The sequence below is a fragment of the Mirounga leonina genome, unplaced genomic scaffold (genome assembly GCF_011800145.1).
Source record: "Mirounga leonina isolate KUSES-001 unplaced genomic scaffold, KU_Mleo_1.0 Mir_126, whole genome shotgun sequence".
NCBI lineage: Eukaryota > Metazoa > Chordata > Mammalia > Carnivora > Phocidae > Mirounga > Mirounga leonina.
Genome location: NW_023270314.1, coordinates 21,842,139 through 21,854,928, shown reverse-complemented (window position 1 = coordinate 21,854,928; position 12,790 = coordinate 21,842,139). Strand labels below are relative to the sequence as shown.

Here is a 12,790-nt window from a genome sequence, read left to right as displayed (position 1 = left end):
TTCTTTCTTTCTTTCTTTCTTTCTTTCTTTCTTTCTTTCTTTCTTTCGGTTTTATTTATTTGACACAGAGAGAGAGCACACAAGTAGGGGGGAGGCACAGAGGGAGAGGGAGAATCAGACTGCCCACTGAGCAGGGAGCCCGACACAGGGGCTTGATCCCAGGACCCTGAGATCATGACCTGAGCTGAAGGCAGACGCTTAACCGATTGAGCCACCCAGGCGCCCCAGTAGCTGGTTTCTGTGTCCTCTGTGTCTGATTATAGACATGTCCTTTTAACCAAGGTCTGTGAGTTGGCTCCTCAGGCTAATGGGTCTGGCTGGTCGTCCCCATTCACATCTGTTCTGGCATTAGGTATCTTCAGTGGAGAGGGGCATGAACTCCCCCAGGCTATGTCCATCCTGTGGGAGGGGGACACCCTGAGTAGGAGGACAGAGGTAGAGCAGGTGGGGGCTGAGACCTCCCTGCTGCTGACACTCTGCCAAGAGTATGGATTCCTCAAGGTGGCCGGAGCGCCAAAGAAGCTCAGAGCCTTTAGAAGCCATTCGGGGAACAGGGCATGTGTGTGTGCTATTGGGTCCCTGTTGCTCAGCCATGAAACTTGGTCCTTTCCTCCTGATATCTCCAGAATCCTGAGTCATATCCCAGGAAAGCCTGAGGAGGAGGTGGGGAGGAAGGTGAGACGGGTGTCCTTGGTGACCTGAGGTCCCCCTTTTTCCACCTCTCTCTCCCCCCTGAGGCATCCCCACCCTCACATAGGACACAACTCCCTCCTACCATGCACCCCAGGCTTGGGTTACAGAGCCTTATCAGGTCTCGGAGAATTCCAGTAGATCATGGCGTCCACCAGCAAGGTGGGCATGTAGCTCATGGGGATGTAGAAGAGCTTAGCATCCCAGCCTGGGGAGTATCGGGTGCGGGGGTGGCAGGCTGTCAGGGCATGTTCCATGCAGTTCGTCACCAAGTACAGATTGTTGCAACATGTTGACTTCAGCTTTTCAACTGATTTCTTGACTGTCCAAAAGGAATGACATAGTCTCACACTCCAATCTTGCTTTGGGATCAACTGAAGAGAAGAGTTTCTAAAAGCACCCCACCTCTCCACCGCTCCCAGGTCATCTCCAGGGGGAATCCATGGATTTCACCGGAGTGTGTCCCACCTCCTACCACAGGAAGGCTCTCCACACTAAGCCCCCTCTGGCTCCATTCCTGGGAATATGTGCTCTGCAGAACCGAGGTCTCTACAAACACTAGACTTCTAAGCACCTGAAAACCAGCCGTTCTCATGCCAGCTTGCCAGGAATCCACGCCTGTCTTCTTCCCCCTCTGGCTTCAGGGTCCTCCCCAAACAACGAGGGCATCGGAGGAAACAGCGGTCCCCAGGTCTGACAAGCCTGGATCTTCCCTGAGGTCACCAGGTGACCACATGGGACCACGGGGATGGAACAAAATGTCCCCACTGTGTGGGGGACTCGAGCCTGCAGGAGGGACCTGGGTCTGTAGGAGGCGCTAGAGATGGGCCCAGGGCAGCCACACAAAGGTTTGTTTCCTTCTCCCCAGCCCACAGCTCACTCACCAGATGCCAGGAACTTCTCCCCATAGAGCTCCTTCACCTCCGGGCTGAGCCGGTCCCATGCCTCTTGGGTGGCCCTAGAAATCTTCTCAGGGCTGGTGACATCAGTGTTGAAGTAACCAGGCTCGATCATAGCTACCTTCACTCCAAAGTAGGAGAGCTCCCTCCTGCAAGGCAGACAGGCAGAGGGGCAAGGACTTGGGAGGCTTCGAGGACAAACACGACAAACAAACAAACTTGATATAAACCTAACTCGGGATTGGGGTAGGATCAACTCAAAAGCTTGGGAAGGTTCCAAGAGCAGCGGCCAGGGGGAGAAAATAGTGATGAGGAATAGTCCGTGTATAATGTGCGTGTGTTTCCCAGTATGGTCCGCGCGCTGCTGAGCCCACATCCTGCCTAGCCTGCTGCAGGGCACCCCTCACGCACCATCTCCTCCTATTTCTCCTCACATCCAATCCATCTCCAGACTTTGCCCATTTTACCTCCTGCCTCATACCCAGAGCCAACTTCTGCCCTGCAGCTGGTGGGCTCCGCAGAGGCTGATTTGACAAAGTTCCCCTGAGTAAACCCCTTCCACGGGGTCCTGTTGCCAACAGCATGAAGGTTTGCAGCCTGTCCGGTCCCCCACCCCCTACCCCCACCCCATCTCCACTGCCCGCCCATGCCCTCCTGCCCAGCATGACCCCTGTCCAGCCAGGCCTTGTCCGGTAGCCTGGAGGACTATGCCGCATAGGCCATGACTCACCTTGGGCTTGGGCTTGGGCTTGGGCTTGAGTGGTTCCCTCCCGCAGGAGGCCTTCCCACTCAACTTTGCCAGGTTGCCAAGTTCATTTCTTCAATCCTCAGCTCAGGCCCTTCTCCAGGACCCTCCCCTCATTCTGCTGGCCACCCCCACCACCATGGCTAACTGGCTTGGTCACAACCATCATGAGAGATGGTCACGACATTTGTGTCTCACTTGTCCCTTTCTCAGCTGTCAGACTTTTTTTTTTTTTTTAAGATTTTATTTATTTATTTGAGAGAGAGAGAGCACGAGGAGTGGGGAGGGGCAGAAGGAGAGGGAGAAGCAGACTTCTCATTGAGCAGGGAGCCCGACATGGGACTCCATCCCAGGACCCTGAGATCATGACCTGAACTGAAGGCAGACACTTAACCTACTGAGCCACCCAGGCGCCCCTCAGCTGTCAGAATTTTTAGGTCAGACACTTATGTTGTATACTCACAGAAGTGCCGAGAAGTAACTATTGAATGGAGTCAAATGCTGGACCCCCACGTGAAGGGCCCCCTGAAGCTGAATATTATAGGAATTATGGACATGAGCTCTGTAGCCAAATGATCTCAGGTCCATTGCTGCCTCAGACACTTCCCTACTGTGGGCCCTCCCCCGGGGCAGCGATGGGTGAAACCAGTTCTATATGCCTGGGGCCTATTCCAACACCCAGAACATAGGATGGTGCTTCCCAATGAATGTCTGGCACAAAGCAAGAGAGAGGCATCTGGAAGGAAGAGCCTCTGAGGCTGTGAGGAAATGAACCCCCTAGAAAAATCTCCCCCAGAAGTATAGACGCAGGCGGGCTGAGGGAGGGCCTCCGTCCCAGTTCAATACCTGAGGGAGTCCGAGAAGGCCTCGACGCCATACTTGGAGATGCAGTAGCCCCCACCAAAAAGGGACAGCCGGCCCATGATGCTGGAGACATTGACCACGCGGCCCCTCGCCTTCCTCACTAGGGACAGCAGGCTCAGCGTCACCTCCAACAACCCCAACAGGTTCACGTCAAGTATCTTCATGAAGTCACGCCTGGTCAGCCACTCATTGGGTGCCGTGGGCACAGAGATGCCAGCATTATTCACCAGGCCCCAGAGTCCTGGGCACAGGGTAGGGAGATAGCAACATTGTCTGTGTGCATGAGTGAGACACAGTTGTGGTCCAAGTCACCTTCCAACCCACTTTTTTACAGAACCAACAACAATGCCTACATGGTATAAAGGAAAAGAGCGCAGGAAAGGAACTAGGGACAAGGCGGCTACGGGGGGCCAGGGTCTGCCCGCACACTGAGCTACTGGATGCTCACTGAGCTAGAAGGACTGCTCCTTCTCGTCTTGCTGCTCCTAGGTGCCTGGCGTGCAGGAGGCAATAAGCCCATTTTTGCGAAGAGCGTGCCCAGAGTTCCAGATAAGAGCATAGTGTTCACAACTCTCACAGAAAAGAGACAGCGAGAGGTAGACAGGGATGGTTAAGTGACAAAAATGAAGGGGAAACTGGAGAAGAAAAAGGAAAGAGAAAATTTAAAAATAAATGAAAGGGAGAAAAAACATGAAAACGGCCTGCCCACACTCCGTTGGGAAAGACAGACATGAAATTCCCACATCAGGGTAATCTAGAGACCAGGCCTGTGCTGGGCCCCACGGGGCAGGCTTTGCAGCAACCTGTGCCGACTCCCAGGGGGCGCCTGCTCGGGAAGCCAAGCCCGGCCTCTGTGCTGTGGGCAATGCCAAAGCTCACCCTGCAGTGGACGTCCGGGCAGGCTTCGGGGAGGAGGTGACGAGGCCTCATGCCACACACTAGTGCAGACTGCATCCTTAGCCCCAAGAAGTGTCACCCTCTCCTTCACCCTCCCAAAAGTTCACTCTAGTCCCCTCCTCCTAGGTCCCCAGCCCACTCAGCCTTCAGGAAAGCTCCCCCGAAGAGATGGGGAGAAAAGACACAACAAAGGATTTGAAATAGTCCTCAAGTCAGCAGGTTCTGGTCCTCAGTGACAAGGGGCTGGTGGTAGGGAGAGGTGGGGCGGGGGGGCGGGGAAGAGGGAGGGACAGGGTTTGGCCCTGGGAATACTGGAAAGGGAAGAAGGCCCCCTGCAATACTCATCCCTCCCCTGCTCAGAAACCTTCCCTGGCCTTAAAGAAATGCATGCTCTCTGATCCAATTATTGTATTTTACTTAACATTCCTAAGAATGGAAACAAAGCTTTATTATAGAAATCTTCCCTGAGATGTGGTTTATACCAGCAAAAGTGGAAAACAAACGTCAGGAGACAACGATATAGGATGGCTTCAGTGAATGGTGGTCTCTCAGCATACTTGGATATACAGACATTGAATATTACATTTGGAAAAGATTTGATGATGAAAATGTTGATCAGAGGATACATAATAATATAGAGAGTGACTGACTCTGGAAACTGGGCTTTGGGAAATGTCCTTTTATCTTTATCCTCTTCTACGTTTTCTACGAGTGTGTTTTATACTTTTAATCACAAAAAAAAGACATCAGTGATGTCCTCTTTCCTGAAAAGGGCAGGCAGCATAATGGAGGAGAAAGAACAGGACCCCCTCACCCGTATTTGACTAAAAGTCCTTCCAGCTCCCTGAGCCTCGGTGTCCTTATAAGTCAAGTGGGGCTGATCTTAAAGCCCTACAGAGGGCTGGGTGTGAAGGCCCCATCAAGAAACTGTGCATCTGCTGAGATCAGGAGCCTGGGTGGAGCTTGGCCCAGCCCCATGCTGCCCCATCACAAGCCTTGAGGGCCCAACGCCTCCTCCAGACTATTGGTCCTAAACTTGGCCTGGGCTTGTCTAACCCTGGGCTCAGACCCTGGCACTCCAGGCCTTCTGCTTAGGAAACTCCAGAGCTTGAGACTTGGAAAATCAAAACATCTCGGGTATCTTCCTTGCACAGAGAGGTCTCCCTTGCACAGAGAGAAGAAACAAAGAGACACAAACAGAAATCTGGGCCGTACCTCTGTCCCCCACACGTTCCTTCACCCACTGGGCAGCCGCAGAGATGCTCTCTGTCTTGGTGACATCCAGGATCACCGTCTCCAGCCTGTCTGACGTCTGGCCTCTCAGCTGCTGGGCCCCCTCCTCCGTCAGACACGCGGCCAGCACCCTCAAGCCTCGCAGGTCCAGCTGCCTGGCCAGCAGGTTCCCGAAGCCCGAGTCACAGCCCGTGATGAAGACGTACTTGTCCTGGAGGTGGCTCACCACCTGCCTCTCCCAGTACCAGCGCAGGAGGTAGTAGAGGCCCACGAGGGCCACCACGGACAGCCACATGGTGAGGGGAGCACACAAGCTGAAATGAAATGAGTGTGGCCAGTGTTCGGGCAGGACGACTTAAGAACACACAGGGTGTGAGCAGCTGGCCAGCCTCCAGGCTGTCTGACGTAGGGTCTTCAGGTTGTTCCTGGCCGCCATCTTCAGTGAGTCTTATTGATTCGGGGGCCAACTTGCAGGCTCTCTGGTACACTTATGCCCTTTCTACTAGATGCCATTGGATTTCACAAAGAATCTTTTGACATGGAGACACTTTTCCCAGTCACCTCTCCTCCCACTCCTCCATTTCCCTCTGCCCACCTACTCCCTCTCTCTCTCTCTTTCTCTCTCTCTCACACACACACACACACTGGAGTCCCCTATGTCCTAGATCTCAGGTTCAGAACTGTCTACTTCATTCTTGGTCAAGTCTGGAACCCTGGTCTCCCTGACTTACTGGAGATTCTTATAAAGGTGATAGATGCTCTGTGAATCAAGATGCACGTGGTTTCGAAACCCAGCTCTGCTACCAACCAACCAGCTGTGTGGCCTGGGGCTGCCAGTGGAGGGGCTTCAGGGTGAGGCAGAGGACACCACTTCAGCAAAGGGAGAGTGGACAGAGCTGGGGCCGGGTCAAGACCAGAAGCCAGTTGGACTGCTCTGGGCTTCTCCCTCCCTGTCCACATTTATACAGCTCTGGCAGGTAAATGAGAATTAGGAGAGGCACTGGGAGGGGCAGAGAGGCTTCCCCGCAGGAACCAGAGGCGAGCTTGCCCCCGGCTCTCCCCCAGCAGGTGAAAAAGACAGAAAGGGGCACCGATCAAGGCTTTAGTTGAAACTGTTCTGTGCCAGGAGCCGACAGTAGTCCTGAAAGTGTTTGTCTCTTAAGGTGGGAGGTGGTAGCAGCATGGCCAGGCCTGGTCCTGCAGAAATGAGCCTGTCCCTGCTTCCTGGGGTCACCGCCGGGACCCTCCTACATGGGCTTCCCGAAGGGTTGGGGAGGAAGAAAGCAAGGAGGAAGGAAGGAGCCCTGGAAACTCTCAGGGGTACAAGGCAACATGCACATCCCGACTGGACACCAAACCCCATGAAGGGATCAGACCATGTTTCTTTACTTGCAAGGAACTGGCGGGTTTCTTCCTCAGTGACCACAAATTCCTTCACCATCAGTTTTCAAGGGGCCACGCAGCAGAGACATCTCCCAGCCCTCAACGCGTGCTGCTGCACTCTTGTAAATCCTCAAAGCAATGTGACCACTTGCCGGGGTGCCAGGAGCTTCAGAGTCCATTTCAGGTGGGAACAGTCACAGGAAGTTCAGAGAGGGCAGTAAGAGAAAAGGAGGCGGGGTGCCCCTCACTTACCTGGGAGCTGTGGGGGCCAGAACGAGAAACCCTGCAGCGGCCCCAGGGGGATGGAGACTAGTTGCCACTAATCTCTGCACTGAGATCCTGCACAGGACGTCTGGACAGTGAGACAGGCGACCTGCGGAGGGCGAGGCTGCTCTGCCAGGCTCCGGGACTGCACCTGTAAGCCAAGTGCGCGGCGAGGCGGAGGCGCACGCCCCCTGGTGGTGCCCTGCTGGAGGCTCGGCAGGACCACCTCCCAGGCGGCCCCACCCCCACCCTCTGCCTCTTCACCCACCATGGCTCATCTGAAGAGGGGAGCCATAGGTGATGGGAAAGGGAGCTGGAGAGGGCAGGGAGTGAGTACTGATTGTACAAGCTTGTTTCCAGCCCTACGGATATGCAGCCTCCGCCACCGGAGTGGGAGCCCAAAACTGTGGAGACACAACCCTGCCTTCAGTGTGAGGATCTGGTACATGGATTTCTGCCGGGTGTGTCCCACCTCCTACCACAGGAAGGCTCTCCACACTAAGCCCCCTCTGGCTCTATTCCCGGGAATATGTGCTCTGCAGAACCGAGGTCTCTACAAACACTAGACTTCTAAGCACCTGAAAACCAGCCGTTCTCATGCCAGCTTGCCAGGAATCCACGCCTGTCTTCTTCCCCCTCTGGCTTCAGGGTCCTCCCCAAACAACGAGGGCATCGGAGGAAACAGCGGTCCCCAGGTCTGACAAGCCTGGATCTTCCCTGAGGTCACCAGGTGACCACATGGGACCACGGGGATGGAACAAAATGTCCCCACTGTGTGGGGGACTCGAGCCTGCAGGAGGGACCTGGGTCTGTAGGAGGCGCTAGAGATGGGCCCAGGGCAACCACACAAAGGTTTGCTTCCTTTTCCCCAGCCCACAGCTCACTCACCAGATGCCAGGAACTTCTCCCCATAGAGCTCCTTCACCTCCGGGCTGAGCCGGTCCCATGCCTCTTGGGTGGCCCTAGAAATCTTCTCAGGGTTGGTGACATCAGTGTTGAAGTAACCAGGCTCGATCATAGCTACCTTCACTCCAAAGTAGGAGAGCTCCTTCCTGCAAGGCAGACAGGCAGAGGGGCAAGGACTTGGGAGGCCTTGGGGACAAACACGACAAAGAAGTTTACCAAGACATTATTTATATTGAATGTGATGAATGAAATGTAGGAAACAATTTCCCAGCATACTGCGAGGTGTTGCTGAAGTGCTGAGAGCAGAACCCAGCTCCAGCAATGTCCCCAGCCACCAGTGCAAGCCTTCAGGCCAGGTCCTCTGTCTCAGCTCCTCCTCCAGAGAGGGAGCCTCCCTAGGCACTCAGCATCAAGAAATCCAGAACTTCTGCTGAGAGAGAGAGGGCACCATAAAGAGGAATTCTGGGAGGGCAAATCCTCATCAGGGCACATTCTCCCCAAAACTCCAGAGCTCCAAGGTCTCGAGGTGGGGGGGCAGCTGAGAGAGAAGAGGCTCTGCTGATTAGTTGGGTGAGGTGAAGAAAGCTAGTATGACTTCAAGTTCCGGAAAACATCCTGGAAATCTTCCCAGCTAGCAGAAGAGAGGTCTCCCTTGCACAGAGAGAAGCAATGAAGAGACACAAATGAATCTGGGTGGTACCTCTGTCCCTCACACGCTCCTTCACTCACTGGGCGGCCGCAGAGATGCTCTCTGTCTTGGTGACATCCAGGATCACCGTCTCCAGCCTGTTGGACATCTGGCCTCTCAGCTGCTGGGCCCCCTCCTCCGTCAGACACGCGGCCAGCACCCTCAAGCCTCGCAGGTCCAGCTGCCTGGCCAGCAGGTTCCCGAAGCCTGAGTCGCAGCCCGTGATGAAAATGTACTTGTCTCGGAGGTACAAGCCCAGGAGGTAGGACAGGCCCACGAGGGCCGCCAGGTACAGCCACATGGCTTTGCAGGGAACAGATGGATAGGCTCTGATCAGAAAATAGTCTGGCCTCCTCAATCCGGATAGCTATGAAGGCAGTCTGGCCTTCAGGTTCTCTGGCATGAAGTCTTTCATTTCCCTCCTGATCACGGTCTTTCTGGAACATTTTTTTCCTATCCCCAACCTCTCTGCTCTTTGGGCTACTTTTATAAGTGCTGACGTATGCCCTTGAAAAGCCCAAATCCTGCCCAGAAAGGAAACATGGTGACAACAATGCCCCCTCACCCTCTGACTGCACTCTGCTCTCTGCATCCATGTGGCCACACTGAGTGACACAGGCCACTCTCTTCTGGCTTCCAGCTTTAGAACTGTTTCACTTGTCTGCTGACATGCTGGACCTGGAGATTCCCCAGCTCAGGAAGGTTCTTACTAGGAAGCTACACTTTGATTCAAGACATATTTGCCTTCAACATGTTCCCTGAGCCTGGGTTTCCTCCTCGGGCTCAGGGTACACATCACTCCTCAGAAATCTAAGTTACTGTCGGCCTCTCTAGGGGTTAGAAGAAGGCAAAGAGTCGAAGGTCCCCTCCTGCTGTAGTAGTTCTCTGAGGCAGACAGATGTTCAGGAGCCTGAAGGGGAATCTGACCTCATAGGCGAAGAGATGGGAGAAGGGAATGTGGGCGGGCACACGCAGGAGAGAGACCGCTCACTCCCAGTCGCTCCCAGTCGCTGGGAGGGTTGAAAGCAAGCACTTTGGCAAAGCGGGTCTCGCTCCGTGGAGATGCGCCATCCCCAGCCCGGGGGGCCTGCTTGCATTGCCCTCTGCCCTCCCACAGCCAGAATCCAGACCAGACACAGACTCCAAAGGCAGAAAAGACCAGTTTGCACAGGGGCCAAGGGAGGGGGTGTCCTAAACCCCACTGAAGCAGGCAGGGCTGTGTGTCTGGGTGATGGTGGGGAGGAGGCGGGAGCTGCCCCCTCAGCACACAAAAGAAAGGACTGGGGACCGGACAGAAGAGCTGTGCACGGAAGGGCTTCAGGGTGAGGCAGAGGACACCACTTTGGCAAAAGGAGAGTGGACAGAGATGGGGCTGGGGCAGCTTCCTCAGGGCAGCCCAGTGGCCTCTGACAGGATTGGGCTCTAGTCCCTGCCTATATCCACTGGACTACACCAGCCACCTTCTCCAGGAAAGAGGCCTGGGGACGGAGGTGAGTCGTGCAGAAGCTCAGAGGAATACTGAGGCCGGCTCATATTGGGCCTCTTCGTCCATGCGGCTCTCCTGCCCTCATGGCGGGCCCTTGAGCTGTAGCCCTGGGCAGGGCCCTTCAGCAAGCTTCAGCGTTTGTGTCCTGCAGGAAGCACTAGCTGAAATCAGACACCTAACTGGTGCACAGCTCCCTGACACTCCAGAAAGGACCTCTAGATGTGGTCCCAAACCTCTTGCACACCTTTTCCCAAGGGGCCACAAAATGGCTGGATCATCATTGCTTGGGGGGAAGAAAAATGGTAGAAATCCAGAAGCTCCAGGTGAAGCCTGAAGCAATGCTTTCATGTGAATGAAGCAATATGGGGCGCACCCCATTGTGCTGAACACCTAGAGCATTGAACACTGCAGCCCCTTGGGGGCAGGGAAGGGTCCAGCACCTGGCAGCACCCCGCATCCTGCAAGATGAATGCATGCAGAGGTAGATCACTCTGCTGCACCCCACTTCGCTCTCCATTTTCACCTGCATTTCTCATGTTGTCCGACCACATGAGAGTCCCCAAAGCCTCCATTCCTTCTTCTTTATAATGAGGGAGGAGGATCAGGAGGATCTCATGAGTCCTACCAATTCCAACTCTTGGGGAGTTTAAGAATCCCTATGTTGTCATCAAGGTGGAACCCTAGGAAGTTGAGGCCTCCAGAAACACTGAAGAATTCAAGGGGCATTTCTGCCCAGCACACATCAGGTGCTCAACCAAAGTTAGTGGAAACTGAATAAATCTGGAATCAGCAAGGGACCGTCAGCACATCTACAGAACCGCCCCCCGGGGGTGGGATGTGCTGGAGATCAGGAAGTGTGGGGATTCTGAGGGAGGAACAGAAGCCAGGAGACGGATAGGAAATTACAGAGTAGCGAAGAGCCGAGGCATGCCGGAAGACTGCTGGGTGGCGCCAGTTTCCCTGGGGCCTTCCAGTCTTGAGTCTTTCCAAGCCTCCTCTTCCTTGCACTAAACTTACACACCTCCACATACACTCTCTTGGGAAATCATAGGGAGGAAACGGTTGTCCTTCATCTTGTGGAAGCAAAGACCATTCACCTTCCCTTTCTCAACCCCTCCCCAGGTCATCCCGTGAAAGGGACTTTGCCCTCACTCAAGAAATTTCCCAGAATTCCAAGGGCTGAGTCACCTCCACAGAAGCGTAGGCCATACCCCACTTTTTTTTATCCTAGCTGCATCCATGAGAGGTGCTTCGAGGGCAGTCATTTTTAACATTTTGGACATCATGGACCCTTTTGAGACTCTAAGCCCCATAAAATGACTTAACACACCATACAGGATTTTGAATATACTTTTTAGGGGGTTCATAGACCACCTAAAGCCACTAGGTGCCAGGAATCCAGGTCAAGAATCCCTGTAATAAGGGTTTACTGAAATACTAGCTTTGGGACTCAGGCAAGTTGTTTAAAATCCCTGTGCCTCACGATATGATAGAAGCCTTGTCTACGGTAGTGGCCACCTCATCCAGTCATTGTGGGGATTAAATGAGGCACCTGGCAATGTCGAGCACCTCGCAATTATGCCTAGTAAATGGTAAGTATTCAATAAATGTTAACTGTTACTCTTACTACTTCTCTTTTGTGGTACTTCATAGTGGCATTGGGGATGTTCTTGACCTTCTGTGTAAGAAACACAACACCAGACAACTAAATAAAAGAGGAAGCTGGTGTTGATCCAATTCAGAGAAGAATGGCTCATAGTGGTGGGACTAAGGAGAGGTATCTCAAGGTAATTCCACAAGAAGGGATCTCTTCTTCCCCACTCCCAAAAAGTGGGAAAGAGACATGCTCATGCCAAGCACTGTACATATCTCATCTCTTGCATCCCATACAATAACCCTTATCCTCGCTTCACATATAAAGAAACTGAGACTCAGAAAGATAAAGGGGTTGTGCAAAGTCACATGGCTACTAAGTGGGAGAACCAGGTGTCAAAGCCAGGTCTGGTCCCCAGACTAGTGTTATCTCCACTGTGTCTCAGTGAAGAGTGAGGAAGCAGGAAAGACCTGAGCAGAATCAAGGACAGGGTCGCTGGACCACCTCCTTCTTTGGGGAGCCTTGGGGAGCTCCTTATCTGGTGCTGTTGGGCAGACAAGTCCGCCTCCCTGGCATGGAGAAGCTGTGGCAGCGGGGCAGAATGACTTCTGTGGCTGGGCTTGGCTTCTGCCCTCAGTGACCTCCTGGAAGCTAGGCTGGCGATGGAAATACGATCGTTGTCAAAGTCCTCAGCCTGGACGGGTCCACAGTCCATCTGCCCTCCACACATGATGTAGGGTCCTCGGTCACACAGGCCAGCCGAATGGGGGGATTCCTGGGCTGGCCTGTGCAGCCCCTTCCTCCAGGGTCCAGGCACGAGCCCTTGGCCCCCACCTGACCCTGGGAAGCTGCCTGCTTTTATCTGTGTCTCCAATAACTCCTCCCTGGTACCTTCCTTCCTTTCTGATTGTTGATTACAATGTCTTGTCTACATTTTTTGGAAAAAAAGTTGGGGGGAGTAGGAAGGAGAAAGAGCAAATTTCCAGGAATTGTTTTGCTGCTGATGGTTTCTGTTACTTGGAACACAGCTCTTTGCCCCCCCCCCCCCACTCCCACCCCCCCTTCCCGCCCCGCTCAGGCTGCCAAGAAGCCTGGGTCCTGCCCCCTCTGCCTTTCCCTTCCCTCCAATCTCTCTCTTTCC

At 54.0% G+C, this 12,790-nt stretch overlaps 2 protein-coding genes across 2 annotated transcripts in view; both read right to left on the bottom strand.

Annotated features, from left to right (window-relative positions):
• The window catches only part of LOC118008688 (retinol dehydrogenase 16-like), a 9,647-nt gene extending 2,540 nt beyond the window's left edge, over nucleotides 1–7,107 (bottom strand). The window contains exons 1-5 of the mRNA XM_035002339.1: nucleotides 6,964–7,107; nucleotides 5,311–5,642; nucleotides 3,181–3,439; nucleotides 1,575–1,738; nucleotides 776–1,012 (exon numbers count right to left, since the gene is read on the bottom strand). Coding sequence (XP_034858230.1) covers nucleotides 795–1,012; nucleotides 1,575–1,738; nucleotides 3,181–3,439; nucleotides 5,311–5,623 — 954 coding nt within the window. The 5' untranslated portion in view covers nucleotides 5,624–5,642; nucleotides 6,964–7,107 and the 3' untranslated portion in view covers nucleotides 776–794. The remainder of the gene's footprint in view (nucleotides 1–775; nucleotides 1,013–1,574; nucleotides 1,739–3,180; nucleotides 3,440–5,310; nucleotides 5,643–6,963) is intronic.
• Nucleotides 7,108–8,599: 1,492 nt separating this feature from the next.
• Nucleotides 8,600–9,021, bottom strand: LOC118008431 (retinol dehydrogenase 16-like). The gene has a single exon (XM_035001979.1). The coding sequence runs from the start codon at nucleotides 8,868–8,870 to the stop codon at nucleotides 8,607–8,609; it is 264 nt and encodes an 87-aa protein (XP_034857870.1). The 5' UTR covers nucleotides 8,871–9,021; the 3' UTR covers nucleotides 8,600–8,606.
• Between the last annotated feature and the right edge of the window lie 3,769 nt (nucleotides 9,022–12,790).

What these genes read in the sequence shown, in the direction of transcription:
- LOC118008431 (XM_035001979.1), bottom strand. Translation starts at nt 8,870, where the DNA reads ATGTGGCTGTACCTGGCGGCCCTCGTGGGCCTGTCCTACCTCCTGGGC.